The sequence below is a fragment of the Hyperoodon ampullatus genome (genome assembly GCF_949752795.1).
Source record: "Hyperoodon ampullatus genome assembly, chromosome: 2".
NCBI lineage: Eukaryota > Metazoa > Chordata > Mammalia > Artiodactyla > Ziphiidae > Hyperoodon > Hyperoodon ampullatus.
In genome coordinates this window covers 17,032,828-17,050,714 of record NC_136915.1, presented here as the reverse complement: position 1 = coordinate 17,050,714, position 17,887 = coordinate 17,032,828, and the positions used below count along the sequence as shown (strand labels likewise).

At 36.8% G+C, this 17,887-nt stretch overlaps 1 protein-coding gene across 17 annotated transcripts in view; it reads left to right on the top strand.

Annotated features, from left to right (window-relative positions):
* EIF4G3 (eukaryotic translation initiation factor 4 gamma 3) overlaps nucleotides 1-17,887 on the top strand; it is a gene marked incomplete at its 5' end in the record, with an annotated part of 186,105 nt that overhangs the window by 142,826 nt on the left and 25,392 nt on the right. For all 17 annotated transcript variants that reach the window (XM_079696716.1, XM_079696725.1, XM_079696723.1 and 14 more), the window contains 6 exons: nucleotides 359-579; nucleotides 2,543-2,661; nucleotides 6,608-6,780; nucleotides 12,296-12,421; nucleotides 13,577-13,658; nucleotides 15,816-15,914. In XM_079696716.1, coding sequence (XP_079552842.1) covers nucleotides 359-579; nucleotides 2,543-2,661; nucleotides 6,608-6,780; nucleotides 12,296-12,421; nucleotides 13,577-13,658; nucleotides 15,816-15,914 — 820 coding nt within the window. The remainder of the gene's footprint in view (nucleotides 1-358; nucleotides 580-2,542; nucleotides 2,662-6,607; nucleotides 6,781-12,295; nucleotides 12,422-13,576; nucleotides 13,659-15,815; nucleotides 15,915-17,887) is intronic.

Sequence of the window (17,887 nt, the reverse complement as noted above, 5' to 3'; positions counted from 1 at the left end):
GGTACTCTGTTTCCCTTTCACTCATTTAGCTCATACATTCATTACTGTCTTCTTTTTTCTTAAAAGATTTTTTTTAATTTAAATGAAGAATTGCTATTAGCATTTAAAATTTTCAAGTGGTATCCCTTTAACATTTAAGAAAAATGTCGAACACATCTTAATATTCTCCTTAAAGCATGATTTTACTTGTTTATATAAGTAATTACACTTTGAAATATAATTGTTGCCTCACACATCTGAAGTTATCTGTGAAAAATTCTTCTGCATACTTTTAGAAAGTCTTAGTGTTATTTTATAATTTGAATACAGAGTGGATGGGGTGGTCTTTAGTTTGAAAATTGTTGTTTTGTCTTTTCAGTCGCGGAAGCATGGGCAGGGAGAAGAATGACAAGCCCCTTCCATCTGGAACAGCTCGTCCAAATACTTTCATGAGGGGCAGCAGCAGTAAAGACCTGTTAGACAATCAGTCTCAAGAAGAGCAACGGAGAGAGATGCTGGAGACTGTGAAGCAGCTCACAGGAGGCATGGATGTGGACAGGAGCAGCACTGAGGCTGAGCGAAGCAGAATCAGGGAGTCAGGTGAGAGGCTTTATATGAACAGGTACAGGTGAAGATTGGGCCCTTAAATTTGGAAGGGAAAAAATGCAAAGGAGGCTTTGTGCCTGAGTAGATTTCAGAATCAATACATGATAACGGCACACACGCCAGTGCCTTAAAAATTAAAAGGTATCTTCATAATCTTATAACATAGTTCTCATTCCCCAGGTATCCCTTTGTTCAGCAATTTGTAAATTTTCCCCTTTCACTATTAAAAGTGACGATGGTGAGGTCCTCTTGATGTATATTAAGCAGTGAATTTCTTAGAAGTTCCCTAAATTATACCCCAGTGTGCATTAGAGTGCCTGTCCTTTGTACAGCCCCTCAAATGTATGAAAATTCTGACACTCTTGAGCCACGACAGGGCAAACCAAAGAGAAAGTATCAGATTGTCTTTTGTTACCTTCATCTTGGAACCTCTGTGGGTTTTGTACATGTTGAGCATGTATGTGCTTAGAGGACCAACTCAGAGAGTGCTCTAAAAACTGCCTCATGTATTTAACCTGTCTGTGTTTCAGTGTCCTCATCTGTCATATGGGGATAATAAGTGTACTAACCCTGTAGAGTTGCGGAGATTAAAAGTGAGGTTAATACATGTAAATACTTAGGACATTACCTAATAAATACAAAGTTTGCAAAAGGTATTAGATGTCTTGATGATAATGACAGTGATGAAAAATAGTTTTAAATTTTAATCCTGAAGTAATACTGGTTGTTTTACAACATTTTCCAAGCTTTCAATTTTGTTTCACTATTTAAATTGTGTCTCCCAACTGTAGTTTCTAAATGGATTTCACAGGCAAATTGAAATGTCACCTCCCAACTGATAAAGACTTCAGATCTTTCAATGTTTTTTTTTCTGAATTTTATTTATTTATTTTTTATACAGCAGGTTCTTATTAGTTATCTATTTTATACATATTAGTGTATATATGTCTATCCCAATCTCCCAATTCATCCCACCACCACCACCCCAGATCTTTACAAGTGGCTTTCTTATCTAAGCTAGTTTATTTTGAGAACATAACAAGGTAAGGTGTGAAAATAATCTTGTGTGTAGTGAATAATGTAGCACAGCTGCCCTCTGCATGTTTATTGTCTGGGCCATTTGTTCATTTGCCACGTGCACCTGAGCACCTAGTGACTTCTGGGTACTCGATCCCTGCTCTGGCCTTCAGTCTGCTGGATCAGGAAGAACTTTATCAAATAACCCCACGAAAGATGATATATAAATACAAACAGCAAAACGCTATGAAAGAAACAAATATATTTCTAAGAGAGTACTTAACAAAGGAGCTGAGTACAGTTGACACAGAGGGATGTTAGGGAAGTCTTCCCTCAGGTCTGAAGGACCAAGAGGAGTTAAAACAGGTTTGCAGGGAGGGATGGATGAGAGACAGAGAGAAAGATCATTTCATACAGGAGGAGCACCATGAGCAAAGTATTAGAAGGTGGAACCATGGCATATTCAAGCAACTGCCAAAGGCCAATGTGGCTGTAGCTCTGTGCACGATTGTGTGGACCTCATGTGCTCTTCATCATAGAAGCAATGGAGAGGAATCAAAATACAGAAAGGAAATGGAGTATAATCTAGAAAAATGTTGAATTACTATGTTGTATACCTGAAACTAATGTAATATTTTAAATCAACTGTACCTCAATTTTAAAAAAATACAGAAAGGAACAAAACTCTAATTATAAAGATTTATCATATCCCTATACCTTGTAGCTGTTGTGGATTATGAAGTTACTTAGTGCATATCTACTCTAAAAAAATGTTTCTGTATTCTACTTTCAGGTAGCTTGCTTTGTCAAATTTGTACCTATTTTAATGCCTTTACTAAAAAAACAATGTAACAACACATAAATATTGTCAACCATAATCCTCCCATTTTAATGATAATTTTTGTCGTTTTTACTTTCTCACTTTTTTTAACCTCACTAGTAACGAAACCAGAAATTCCAGCAACGTCAGCCCCTGACAAGCCTGCCTTGTCAGAGGAGGAGATGGAGAGGAAGTCCAAATCTATCATTGATGAATTTCTACACATTAATGATTTTAAGGTAAACGAAATTTTTAAAAAAGAAAGCAACAACACAGAAAGCCCTGTGGCAAGAGACAGAGGAACTTGGTTCTGGTCTAAATCAGTTATTGTGAACTGATGAGACTTAGAGTGAGTAATCCAAGCTCTACACAGTTCAGTTTGCACAACTTTGATGCATTTCTGCCAAGTACTCTCTTTTAAATTGGTACTGTAGTTCACAAGATCAGTGGTCCGGAAGGAAGAACGGGTATCAGTCCATTCCCACTATGGAGTAACCAAATTGACTTTGATACTGATGAACAAAAAACAACACATTATCATTATGAGGAATTCCTGGCTCCTTATATATTACCTGTCGTTATCTTTACAATCATTTTATCATCATTCTCATATTAACTTTAAAGTACAGCTGACATTACTTTTTCTTTATTTCATAAGTGGAAAACTGAGGCACAAAAGAGTAAGTAATGTGCCAGGGTCAGACAGCCTAAGTGAAACATTTCAAGATGTGGCTTTCCGTTTGCCCTTCTTTAACCTTAACCTTCTCCTTGATCTTCATTTTAAGATAGCAGTGAATAAGATATACATACCTCCTGACTTCACGAGCCCTGTAGTCTTAAGGTAGAGACAGATCATAAACAGATAAATTCCATAAATAGTTAAACTGTAGTAGACCTATAGGGTCTTAGGAGAGATCATATAATGAGGCCTAGTTTAGGGATCTGGAGTCAGCAAAGGCTTATCTGTTAAAATATTTGTCAGATACATTAACTACTTTTCCTTTGGCAAAAGCTTACTGAAATTGTCCAAAATTTACAAGAAGTAGGAAGAAGTTTTGCTCATGAGCGAGTTGGAGAGGAGTACTTTGCAGAAACCCTTGGAAATGCAGCAAAAATAAGTGAACATTAGCTGGAATGAGCCAAAAAATAGACTTCATATACTGTGATTTGTTAGATTCCTGGAAAATGAGGAGTATTCTTACAAATTGGCAGCACAGCTTTTTTCTTACGTGGAAGTAGGGAAATGTGAAAGAAGAAAATGGAAAGACTAAGAAAAGATGAAAAAACAGAAACAATAAGGAAGAAAGCAGTAGAGATTGTCTTTAGAAATAATTTAAAGGATATACAAAGTCAGTGAGCAACAAATGCTTTGAAAGAGGAAAAGTAGGACCCTGTGATGAACTGGAGGTTTAAGAAGGAAAAGACCTTCATAACACTTAGGTGCAACAAGAGGACCCTTTGAAGATTCTTTAGCCCTAGACTAAGCCTGCACTATGGAAGGGACAGAGTCAGTTATGACTCATGAATGTCATTATGCATCGTTCAAGGCAGCTCTGCTGCTGAGTGGCAATAGGAACCAGGTAATAATGTCGGACGTAGTGAGGACTTACTGTGTGCTAGGTGCTACTCCATGTATTTTATGTGTATTAGTTTATTTAATCCTCATAATACCATCCAGACATTAATACTATTATAATAGCCATTTTTACAATAAGGAAACTGAGGTGCAAAGATGTAAAGTAACTTGCTCTAGGTCATACTGCTGATAAGTGGTAGACTCAGGATTCAAATCCAGGTTTCTAGCTTCAGAGCCTAAACTATACTTTTTCTTATTACCTTTAGGGTATTAGTGTGTCATGCTAAAGGCTTACAGAGCTCATTCTAAGGAAGTTTGTTCCCTAATATTTTAATAGGTGCTAATACAAATTAATATTTATTGAGCCTTTGTTTTGTGTTTGGCAATGTGCCCAAGTGCTTCTATCAATATATATGTATTATTTGCAATCCTCATAGTAACCCTATGATAAGAAGTCAAAGCTGAGAGATTAAGTTACATCCCTAAACTCATACAATAGTAAGTAAGTGGCAGAGCCAGGGTTCAAACCTTCGTTTGTCTGACTCCACATCTTGAGTTTTTAGCCTATGTGATACATATATGTATAGAGTACCTGAAATGTGCCAGCCACATTTTAAGGAGTACTTCCTGGAAATATTGTAGTATATGTAGTGAACAACATAGTCTGTTTTTTTTATGTTTCTTTTATGGAGTTTATGTTCTAGTGGGAGATACAGACAAAGCTGCCCTAAAAATAAATAAACAACTACTACAAAAAGAAAACAATGTTATAGTGCAGAGAAGTAAAATTAGGTGGTATGCTAGCCGGTGATTGGGTAGTCACAGGGACTATAGGAGGTGTCATTTCAGCTGAGAGTTCAAAAACAAGAATCAAACCGTTAGAAAATCAGGGAGAAGGGTAAGATTATGAATTGCTGTGAAATTAGAAGCTTCTCATTAGAAGTTCCATGATGTAGTTAGTTGGCCTGGTAGGCAGATTCAGTGACTAAATACTCACTGGAAGACACTTAGTCACTTCAGGTTTAGTACTGAGCACTGAGTACTTGCATTCATTTTTACTCTCTCCTGAAAAAACCTTTTAATGATGATGATAGGCTTAAAATGAGGTAAAAACCCACAAGGATAAAGAGCATAAGGAATAGAGGGCAGCAACATTCTGGAAGTTAGAAGGATGAATGGTAATTTACTTAGCAGACCATGAATGTGCGTGAGGTGCAGATGGGGCTGGAAACAGAAGGATTGATTGGTTAAAAGTGTATGTAAGAAACAGCTTTACATGACAGTTGTTTCAGAAGTACCAGTGCCATAAAAAGACAAAAAAGAGAGAAAGGACTGATCTAGACTAAAGGCATCTAAAGCGGGAATTGGAATTCCCTGACGGTCCAGTGGTTAGGACTTGGAGCTTTCACTGCTAGGGCCCTGGGTTCAATCCCTGGTTGGGGAACTAAGATCCCTCAAGCCACACAGCAAGGCCAAAAAGAAGGAGTCTAAAGAGACATCATGACTTGTGATGTCAGGTTTCAGTTGGGTCCTAGAGCAACAACAACAAAAAGTTATATTGGACATTTGGGGGCAATTGTGGAAATTCGAATATGTACTATATATCAGATATTTTTGTTGACATTATTGTATGAATGTTAAATTTCTTGAATATATGAAGAGAAAGAAAGCTAACAACTAATGAATCTAAATTGAAGTAAAGGTATATAGGTGTACCTTGTATTACTCTTTAATTTCTCTATAGTTTGAAAATCTTTTAGTTAAAAAATTGATGTGGGAGATACTACATAAAGTAGCAGAGGGGAAATACAATCGCAGTGAGACACCCAGATATGCCTTACTCCCTTCCTCAGTCAGGAGGCTGCCCTTCTCACATGCATCTTCCCCCTCAGAAGAGCTACTCTCTGCAGATGTTGAACCAAAGGATTTTGGACTCAGACAAAGTTGAGGTAGCTGAGGGCAGGGAGGCACACTGCTGTATTGGTGATTCAGTGACCCTGGCTGCCAGGCTTTTATCCTCCAGATCAAAGGTATTGACCTAGCTAGATCATCCCATGGTAAGGACCAGTTTACAAGCCCCACATCCCAAGATCTTCCTAAAACGTTTTTAGTACTTCAGCTAACCATGTCAACTTTACTATGAAGGAAGACATTTTTCATTGAAGATTTTGCAAATATTACATACTCAAACAGAATTACCTCAGTTGCCACATTAAGGCCTTTGAATCATGACATTGAATTTCTATTTAAATATTGTTTCATAATATACCATTTCCAGTTTTAAGATGATCATAATATAGGTAAATATTGTGTAGAAAAATACATTTTTGCCTCTGGTCCTTTGAGTGATCTTTAATAAAATTGTTAATCTAAACACATTAGCCTTATAAAGATGCAGTATTATTTTTAAATATGCCTAATAATATTGCCCATATTAACCTGAACTTTACTGAGCTATATTAATGTTTAACTATATATATATATGAAAACTGTCTTGTTCTTAGAGTTGTCTACTGACTTTGTCATAAGTAAAAGATTTTAAACTTATTTTCACACTCTGGTAATTCTATCCATATTTTGTAGTAAGCTTTTATTTGCTATTTGAACAGGAAGCCATGCAGTGTGTGGAAGAGCTGAATGCCCAGGGCCTGCTCTATGTGTTTGTGAGAATGGGTGTGGAGTCCACCCTGGAAAGGAGCCAGATCACCAGGGATCACATGGGCCAATTACTGTATCAGCTGGTGCAGTCAGAAAAACTCAGCAAACAGGACTTTTTCAAAGGGTCGGTATCCTACTCAAGAGTGGTATTCAGTTACTAGGCTCTTAAGTAGTCTTTAATTTTAAAAGTACATATCTTTTTAAGTATTTAGCTATTTCCATAGATTAAAACTGTATCTACCATAATATGTTGATGTATATTATATTGATAATATGTTGGTTGATATGATGGCATTTTATAGATTGTGCTAGGGCATAATGGTTATTTTCTGATTTTCTGTATCTAGTTGTTAGACTTATATTATGATGTAAGTAAGGTAGCAGAGACCCCCTTAACTGTCGGGAAGCTCTGAGCTCATCAGCCCATTTATATGTAAACCCCTGCATGTTCTCTAGGAAAAAGCTTTTCTTTGTGAGAAAAATTCTGGAAGATTAACTTAAACCTAAAAGCCTTATTCTTTCAGTAAACCATGGTTCATTTTGGACAGGAAGTGCTTGTCTGTTCACTGTACCCCCATAGAAGCATATGTAACTCCCAAGTTGTTAATGATATAGTTTATTCCAAGTTGGTTTCATTATGATTTCTCATGATGGCTGGTTTGATGAAGTCTGGCTGTCACTTGTGTTATATCCTTATTTGATCAGGTTCTGATTATCTTTGTGATCATCACAAATGCATGGATCAGGTTCTTTGTGGTACAGAATCTTGCCCAGGCTTATGTTCTAAAATCAATATTTAAGGCGAAAATTGCATATGGTAAAAAATTTTGTTTTAGGAGCCATGTTGTGCAAAGGTAAACATAGAACCACACCCAGGACTGACAGGTACCCACTTTCTAAGAGGAAAGGAACTAAGACCTCCTGAAGGATAAATGTCAGATGGGATAAATCTCACATCTCATACTCATTTGGGGTATATGCTCGTTGAGTGGGATGGCCATAAGAATTCTGCACTATTTAAGTTATTTTTCTCATTGTAAATCTTTTTTGCTAATCTTTTTTGTGTTCATGTAAGTTAAATGCTGGTGATCTCTGTATATCTTTCAGATATGGCCAACCTCTTAGAATAGTGTAACCATTAAATGCCAAGGTTGAATGTACTTAGGAATATTCATTTGATTTTGGAAGGAATGATGACATTGTGCTCAAGGTCCCAGAAGATGTATATTTGTTCCTAGGATCATTAAAAAGTTATCCTTAAGCAGTGAGCTAGATTTCTCTCGATTCAGTGACTTGACCAGATTAAGGCCATCTGACCCAGTTAACTTATTAGTAAGAAATTTTGGCAAAAGTTGCTATGGTTGTTGGCCTTTAAAAGCCAGGATGTTTTTTCAGTTTTAAAAGAGATATATGAGATTCACTCCAGTAACCAGCCAGTGTAAATAATAAGAGCAAATGAGGGTATTTATAGCCTCACACGTTGAGTTCTGCCCCTAGCCAACTTGAAACTGTAGTTTCAGTAATACCTATTATATTAATTTATAAATATTTGCTTTTTACCAGATACTATGATATATTCACCAGAAAGTTTTGGAAATGAGAATGCTAGATTACTGTTTACCATTTTCTGTCTCTCTTCAAACTATACTCAGAAGTTGATTCATACCTGGAAAGCCCTCAAAGGGGTGTGTTCTAGCTTCATTGGCCTTAATTGAACTTGTGAGGTGCTAGCTTGGTTTCTAAGCTACCTCAGACATTTTCATTTCTCTTTGTGGGATTCCCTGAGGAAAAAGTGTCACACCCAGACATGGTGTCCACACTTTCATGGTGGTGCTGTCGCCGCTGCTGGCAGTATAACCACAGCCACAGCCTTTTATTTAGACCAGAAATGAGATGAACACTTCTGTGTCTCGGTAACTACTTCATCTCTCTTTGTCCCTCCTTCCTCTGCAGCTTGTGATAATGCAGCGGCTTCAGGCCGAGCTTTTGATACTTAGTTAGACCTAACCATCCTTAGACCAAGAGCCCTAGGAAGACCCCTATTCTTTCCTAAATGCAGAGGCCTGGCATGGTGCAAACAAAGAGATAGCCTCTTGGTTATTATTTACCAAGAGCCTTCTTGCAAGTAGATCGTAGTTTCCCGATTGCTTCTGAAGCCTAAGTTATAAATAGATCGTATTGTCCAGAGAGGCACATTTTACTGGAGCCACAGAAATGCCCTGTCTTGTGTCTCTTTAGTCCCAGTATCCAAAGATCTGTGTCCTTACATAGCACCGTGGGGGAGCACAAGGTCAGCTTTCTTGGATGCTGATACTGCTTAGATGCCAACTTCTGAGCAGCCATTAAAGCTGTGATGGTTCTGGAAAACAAAGGAGAAGACCTCCAACTGTCAATCTGCCCTTTCTCCTACATTTCCCCAAAGCATGCACTGCTACTTAAATAGTAAGATAGACTAGACAGAAATTTCAGATAGGCTCTTTGTGTCAGGTGGTTTATAAATAAAGCTTAGATCCTTTGGAATTTTCCTTACAAGATGCTGTATCAACTCTGAGCATAATAGTTGCTGTATATAAATAATATTTCCACAACATCAAGCCATCCTCTTGGAAATTTCAGGACTTGAATCTAAATACTTTATGATGCAAATTAGATAGGTAGGTACGTGGGCACATTACTGTGTAGGTGCATTTCAAATAGTGAGGTACAGTCATTTAATATCATGGCCTCAGAAGACTTCTTTTTAAAAACTGTCTACTAAAGGTAGTTGAGTGTAGCTCACTGTTCACCATGGAATTGGAATCTCTTTGAAAGTGTAATAAACAAATGAAAAACAGGACAGTAAAAATTGGAGTTGACTAGAGACATAAAATATGTGCCCTTCAAGGAATCTTGATATATTAATATTTCATTTTGGGAGAGGCTTATTGGAAAGGAAATTCTTATCTCCTTCTTGACTTTTTTTTTTTTTTTCACGGTATGCGGGCCTCTCACTGTTGTGGCCTCTCCCGTTGCGGAGCACGGGCTCTGGACGCGCAGGCTCAGCGGCCATGGCTCACGGGCCTAGCCGCTCTGCGGCATGTGGGATCTTCCCGGACCAGGGCACGAACCCATGTCCCCTGCTTTGGCAGGCAGACTCTCAACCACTGCACCACCAGGGAAGCCCTTGACTACTTTTTTGATTACTTTTTTGGAACTTTTCTTGCCACCTAAGGCATTTCTGCTTTGGTAAAAAGATACTATTTAGCGCTTACATGGACAAGCAGACTAAGTTCCATATGCAAAATGGTAGAGGTGCTAGTTAACAAGTGAAGACCCCATTTGCTCACATAGGTAAGATTTAGTTTAAATAGCCTTTTCTGTGGTATTCCTTTGAAGACGGTACTGGCTTTTAAAATCTTTTTATTTATTTCTTCCTTTTACCTATAGTTAGATTCTCTAATGATCAGTCATAATAATACTTGACCAGTCTAATTTTGAGATGTCTTCATTCTTTCTTCTTTGATTATCTACAGTAGATTTATATTGTTATTAAGTCATCATAATGCAAATTGTAGAAGATTCTGCTTGACAATATCATTTCCAATTGTGGTAGATTATTTTGCCTTTTTAGCAGATGTCTAATCAGAACTTTACTGAATTAAAAAATATATTTCTAACTTTTAACAATGTATTGCTTTCTTTAATTAAATTTTAGACAGGAACCCAATATATAAAATAAATAAAAGTAGAGTTTCTGTAGTTGAAATGGGGGAAGGGATGTCCTAAGTCCCACTTGTGGACCTCATGGAAGTACAGTTTAGTGGGTGTGGTGGTCACTACATACCAAGAAACAAGGCTACGGTGTAGCTCTGTTTCATTTATTCAGCCAGCTTCTGAATGTATATTATATAAGGCATAATATACATTCAGAATATATATAATATATAATATATTATGCAAGGCATTGTTACAGGCTAGGTAGTAGTCCAAAGACATAAAGATAATTATCTAGCAGCTTCTGCACACCTAGGATTTTTCTTTTAAAATCGTACAAAAGGATTTAGGAACTGTAAATCTGAAGAGAAATAAGTCTTTTATGAGCTTTTGCTTCAGATATCCTATGTTCAGCCAAATATATTTTCTTATCAGCAGTATGGATTTGATCAGTGATTGTGTTCTGCAAATTGTACCATGATAAACTGACTAATCAAGAAGTAGAAAACAGGGGCAAGAATATGGGTATCTCTTTGTTGTAATATGAGATGAAAAGAAGAGCAGATATACTGCTGCAAGACCAAGACGGCTACGGTTGTCTCATTAAACAGTTTAATCTATACTGCTAACCCATGGAACATGAATAGGCATTATAGGTGATCAACCCAGAAATCCTGAAGCCCAGCCAGATTATGTTCCATCATTGGCACATTAACTGAGCTGAAAGTGGACATAATGAGAGAACAGTCAAGAATCTGTTGTATAGCAAATAGATGTCAAGTAATTGCAAGCTGTGAGGTCACAAAATTGTCCTTAGGATTCATGAAGCCCAGCGGTAGATAATGTGGCTGAGCTGCCAATTGTTTTGAAATGGCACCTTCAGGAAAGGGACTCTGCCTTGTAGTTTTTAAGTGGAAAAGTGTTGTGTAGGCCCCTGAGGTAGGTAAAAAGAATGGCACACTCTGGCTAGAAACTGGAATTGCAGTGAAAAAGCACACATTTTATGTGTGCAGAGATCTAAAAGGATATGAAGACTAACACCACCTGCTCTTGGCCCCTTCATTCATTCGCCCTTTCCTTCTGATTATGTGTATTTCCTTGTGATTATGTATATGTCTCCTATAGTTTAATTCACTTTTGTTTTTGGACTTTTTAATATGCTCTATATTGGAATGATTAACAAAGTCTTGAGTTATGTTTTTATACTTAAAATGAATAGCTATGATTTTCAGCCTAAAAAGACTGTGCTGATATTTTGTATTTCTAAATTTTATATTGAAATTCCATTTATTTTACTTCACATTGAGAAATATTCCATGGCATGAAAGCCTGAAACCATTAGCTTTTCTTTAGAGGTCGAACAGTTTGTAACATGTCATAATGACGATGTTATATAATAATGTTGTCAGGCTCTTTTGTATCCATCCAGTTTTCTTCCCCACTGTAAGCTCCTCAGTGACAAGGGTTTTTGTCTTTTCTTCTCCTTGTGTCTGGTCTGCATTACACTAAGTTTTTAGTCAGTGCTTCTGACTGACTCAGAGGATATGATACTCAACTGTGGTGAACTATTTATAGTGTGGGATTAAATAGAATAGCCTATTACCCTAGAATTTCATATAACTGCCTCATTTTCATCATTTAAGTCTTTCAGATGTCACCTCCATACAGAGGTATTTTCTGATCACCCTCTAGGGATAGCCTAGTACCATAGTTCATGTTCTTCAGAGAATTAGCCCTATCTGCAAATAGGCTTTCGGTTGTTTTGTTTTCCTCCCCACACTAATATAAGCTCTTTGAGAGCAAAAACTTGTTTACTTGATGCCTAGAACAGTACCGAACATAGCAGTTGTTTAATAGGTATTTGTCGACTGGTTTTTGGTCTGTTTATTTAATGTTAACTTTTGAATTATATTTGCATGTGAATGTTTTTTCCTGTTCTTTTTCAGTTTTTCAGAAACACTAGAATTGGCAGATGACATGGCCATTGATATTCCCCATATTTGGTTGTACCTTGCTGAACTGGTGACCCCCATGTTAAAAGAAGGCGGAATCTCCATGAGAGAACTTATCGTGTAAGTTATACTTGTTTCTTTTGATGTGTATCTAGTTAAAATAACTCAGAGCTTACCAGCTGGCTTTCTAGCATAGTGCTCTTGCTTTAGTGCTTTTGAGGACTCACACGCAGCCTGTGGCTCTTTAAGACTTCTAATTTCAGTATAAACATGTTATATTTTTCTAAATTGGAGAAGTGATGGGGATATAATAGCCCTGTGGTCCATTAAGGTTAGATATGGCTCCAGAATCATGTAATTGGAAGGTGATTGCTCCTGGAAGCTTAATGTTAATCTGACTTTTATGTCTCTCATTGCTCCAATGCTGTAAGAAGTTATAGTTCCACATAATAACTTTCAGACTGTGGTACCTGCATAGCACATGCTCAGGTTGTTTTAAAAGGAGCTGAGCTCTTAGGCATTTCTAGATTTGGACGTGAGTGGGAAATTGTTGCTACATTGTGTAGACTCTTCTTCAAAACATTAGTATTTCCCCCAAAGCTGTTCGCATAGTCAAACTCTGCATACTATTGTGTCCCTTTTCTTTGAGATTCACAAAGTGTATTATAGCACATTAAAAGTTATGAGAATCCTATAGTAAAACCAAGTAACAAATAAAAACTTTAGCTTTGTTTAAGTCAGCAGTGCTTCACTTAATTGACTGTAGAATCCTTTTTTGAGGAATAATTATTGGCATCCTGTGGAACACAGTTTGGGAAATACTGATACAGACTGTGAGAAAATTGGTTCCTTTCTGTTTCATCTGGATTCTAAAGAAAAGCTTCCTTTCTTAAAAACACTTCATAACTAAGCTTCACAACTCCCTGCTACCTAAGGTGCTTCTCTTCTTTCGGCTTAAGGTGGAGCTCATGTAAATAAACAGATTGTTAAGTGAGACTGATCTTTGCATTGCTTCTGTCACTGAAGCAGTTAGAGAAAAAGGCAAAACCCAGGAATTCTAAAGTCTCTTTCCAGCTTCCCCATGAAGCGTAAAGTGAACCTGAAGTCTCTGAACTACTTCTGAAAATTATTACTTAGAGATGTTCTGGAATTTTGGCTTGCCCAGTATTATTTAGGTTGCACAGTATCTGTTCTTTTGGCATACATTGTTTGCATACTGTTCTAGAACAGAGAATTTGTTCAGAGGTACTTAATCACTACTCCTGTCTTTTACAGAGAATTTAGCAAACCTTTACTTCCTGTCGGAAGAGCTGGAGTCTTGCTTTCTGAAATATTGCACCTTCTATGCAAACAAATGGTGAGTGTTGGATTTAGCAGCCTATTGGGAAGTGCAGTGATTTTGATCTTGGGTTATCCGTGAAAAGCTTAGATATCACTGTGCAGGTAACTCTCTTAACTTCTATTATTTGAAGAAAAAAAAAAAAGTGAGGTTTCTGGTTCAATCTAGTTTCTTCCAAAGGTATATTTGTCCTTCTGTTTTCTTGTAATTTGGGAAAGAATTAGCTAATCTCAGCTAGATTTGGTACAATTCTAAAGAATCTCAAGATGTATTTTATTTGTGGCTAATGATTTTATCTTCTCTTGAAAGAAAATGGCTATATTATTTATACTTCTTAAAAGATTTCAATTAAAACTCCTCTGCTTTCAGAGAAAGATAAGATTCATAAAATGATTAATTTTACAATATTTTTGGATCATGGGCTAGGTAATCTGATTAGAAATAGGTGGTAAAAAAAATCATATTGATATCACTTACATGTGGAATCTAAAATACAACACAAATGAACTTATCTACGAAACAGAAACAGACTTACAGACATAGAGAACAGACTTTTGGTTCCCGGGGTGGGGTTGGGGTAGGGGAGGTAGGGGAGGGATGGACTGGGAGTTTGGGATTAGCAGATGCAAACTATTATATGTAGAATGGGTAAACAATAAGGACCTACTGTATAGCACAGGGAACTATATTCAGTATTCTGTGATAAACCATAATGGAAGAGAATGTGAAAAATAATGTATATATGTATATATATGTATAACTGAATCACTTTGCTGTGCAGCAGAAATTAACACGACATGATAAATCAACTATACTTCGATAAAATAAATTTTTTAATGGCAAAAAAAGAAATAGGTGGTAAAAATGATTCTGCAGGATTGTGAATTTCTATCTTAAAGTTGCATTTATTTTAGTTTAATAAATACTGCATAATTCTCTGCAAAGCTCTATGCTAGGATTTTAGTCTGCAAAGGTAGCTAAATCTTCAAAGAATTTATAGACTGGAGAGGGAGACAAATCTAAACCAATAGTTTCAAAAGAGAGTGTCAGTGCTATATTAGAGGTCTAAGACGTTTGGGAAAGTGGTGTAGCTTCACAAAGGTGATGTAACTCCTGGGGTGAGAAACGTCAAAACAAAACAACTCACGTATGAAAATTTTAGAGTGATTTCTGACTTAAACTATACTTATTTGTTAATAGTTATTCATAGAGAGGTGTACTAAACAGTCTCGTCTCTAATTCTAGTTGATTACCTATTTGTTCTTAATATTCTTTGCTTGATGGCACTAAAGTTTTTATTGAACCCCAGTTTGTAGATCCAGAATTTTCTCCTGCTCTTCTACCTACTTGACTTTAGTCCCTAAAATTCAAATTCTCGTTAACTTTTATTTGTAGAAACAGAAAGCAAATTCTCACTTCTCCTAACTAAAACAAAATTCTCATAGAATATAAGCTCTGGAATTAGCCTGAGTTTAAATCCTGACCCTGCCAGGTTATCAGCTATACCTTGGGCAAGTTAGTCTGTGAAATAACTAGTATATGTTCCTTAGATGACAGTTGCAGCCTCAAAGCCTGACATTTTCCTTTATCACTGTGACTTTGTTCAGGCAGTGGACTTGTACCTCCTCATCAGTTTTCCACCTGACAGCAGCTCTTCTCTGTTGTTTCCTGGGCTCAGCCTTGCACTTCTTCTTGCCCTTGAAATAATTCTCATTCCTTGATCAGGAGCAATGACTTCCTTAGTCATTCTCATGTTAGGTAGCATAATCATAATCTACTATGAAGAGAGACTCCAGGGAGGCTTATTGAATGGCTTTAATAGCAGATGCATATAGCACTATCCAGGAAAAGAGACAGTTTTGAATTTATAAGCTCTGTGAATTGGACTCTTTTTAGTTGATTATATTCATAAACCCCAAGCACCAGCTTGCAGATCCCCAGATTAGTCATCTGGTAGAAGAAATTATTGAACGTTAAGCAACTGTACTTCATTTACCATTACGTTTATGAACATTCAGACATCTCAGTTTGAAAGCTAAGTGTCCTAAGAAATTAACTTCATATCAGCAAGGAAAAGTTTCAGTTTTTTAGCCTTCCTTCAAACTTCTGTACTCTTGACTTCTTTTTCTCCTTCCAATGTAAAAGTAAATGGATTGGACTTAATGTCTGTTTTAGAGCCATAAGAAAGTGGGAGCCTTATGGAGGGAGGCTGACCTCAGCTGGAAGGATTTTTTACCAGAAGGGGAAGATGTACATAATTTTCTCTTGGAGCAGGTGAGTACGAGCAAGGCTTGTGCCTTCCTGTTTGATCGTAGTTGGTCTGTTTCTTAGAGGAGATAAAAGTATTTGTACTAGTATTCCAGTTATTAAAATTAGACCAAAATAGGAATCATGGTCAAGATGTCATTGTAAGTCCATGCTTTAAAGCCACTTTACCCAAAAAAACCTCGTGGTTCCTAAGGACAAATATTTTCTGATCTCTCGTCAGACTCAATCACAATTCTCACCAGGCAACTTTTAACAACATCGTAGCTTTTTGTCTTTGCGTTCATTAGATGATAGATAAAAAAGAAAAGAAAATTTTAAGGATTTAGCCACACTTAGAAAACAAGCTACACGTCTCCATGAACCAGAAATGAAATTGATGAATAAAGCAGGGTTAATAGGGCTAAAGCTGCAAGTCTTCTGAGCTCTGGATCTGAAAGCAAATAGAGGCAAGAGAAGTTACTTCTGTGGGATAATAGGGTCTAGATGCCCCTTTCAAGGTAGAAGATTGGAGACAGGCTTACTGCATGTCACTAAGTGGAAACTAGATAAATAAATACGAGGAAGTAGATATAGTCTTATAGGCAGAACCTTAGCTAAGCTGCCTACTGACTTGGTAACTGGATTCAGAAATCCACAACAAGGCAGAAGGCATAGTCAATATAATCTGGTCCTAAGTAAAGAATTGTGGGGGATCAAATAGAGGCAACCATAAAAAGAAGAGTGACAAAACAAAAAACTTCCTCTCAAAATGATCCTGCAAGTCAGAATCCTAAAACATCTGAGGAAAATAAATGCTAAGACAGCCAACAAACTCGGCAATAAGAAGAAAAAAATCACTCTTAGGTAAAAAGAAAGTAATAAAGCAATCAGAAAATGACTTTAAGTATATTTTAAGCTGGATATATTTAGGCTGGATAAAGACATTAGGTTAACTGTGGACTTTAGCTTTCTTTTGGTTGTAGTCTAGATACACTGAGGAGTACTCCTACATAAGGCATAATTTATCTTGCATAACTGGGCTCATAAAAAGTGGAAGAAATTCCCAAGTAACAAAACGAATAAGGGCAGAAAAAGCCAAAGATGAAATTGGCTCTGAGCAGTAAGCACATGTAAAGGGTGTGTTGCCTAATACCATTATAAGCACTGCCAGAGATCTTGAAGATGTTGAAATGGTCCCAGTTCAATATTACCCTGGCTCCAAGAAGCAGCAAACCAAAATGCTCTTTGGAGAAAACTATACTCAACTTAGCTCTTACTTTCTGCAAATTAACATTACCTAAATATATGAGTTAATACTTAGAGTTCATTTAAAGTATAATGAAACAGGTAACCATGAGAGACAGTAAACAGACAATAAGTGCAAGATTTAGACTCCAGAGACTTGAGATAATGGAATCATCACTCAGCATATAAAATAACATTATTTTAAAAAGAAGGAATCACAAAAATGAGCAAACATGAATAGAGTAGTCAAAATGACTGGGCAGATATAAAAAGAGAAGGAGAAGAAACTAGACAGAATTCTAAGAGATGTTATGAAATTTAGAGGATAGAATGAGAAAGTCTAACATGTGTCTAATTGGAGTCCTAGAAGGGAAAATAGGGTGAATGGAGAAGAGGCAATATTTGAAGAGACTGTGGCTGACTTTTCCAGAACTGAAAAATATATGAATCTATATAGAAAGCACATGTATACCACATAGGATAGTTACATTTTAGTGAAACTACATAATATCAAAAGCAAGCAAAAAAGGATTTTAAAGTAGCTAGAAAGAAGCAGCACATCACCTACAAAGGAAAAGCAGACTTTGCAATAGCAACAATGAAAGCCAGTTGTTAATCAAAGTATACATAGATAACAATGGAAGATGGTGGTGTAATCTTTTTTTTTGCGGTGGGGGGGCTGCATCGGTCTTAGTTGCGGTAGGCGGGATCTTTCATTGAAGCACGCGGGCTCTTCATTGCGGAGTGCAGGCCTC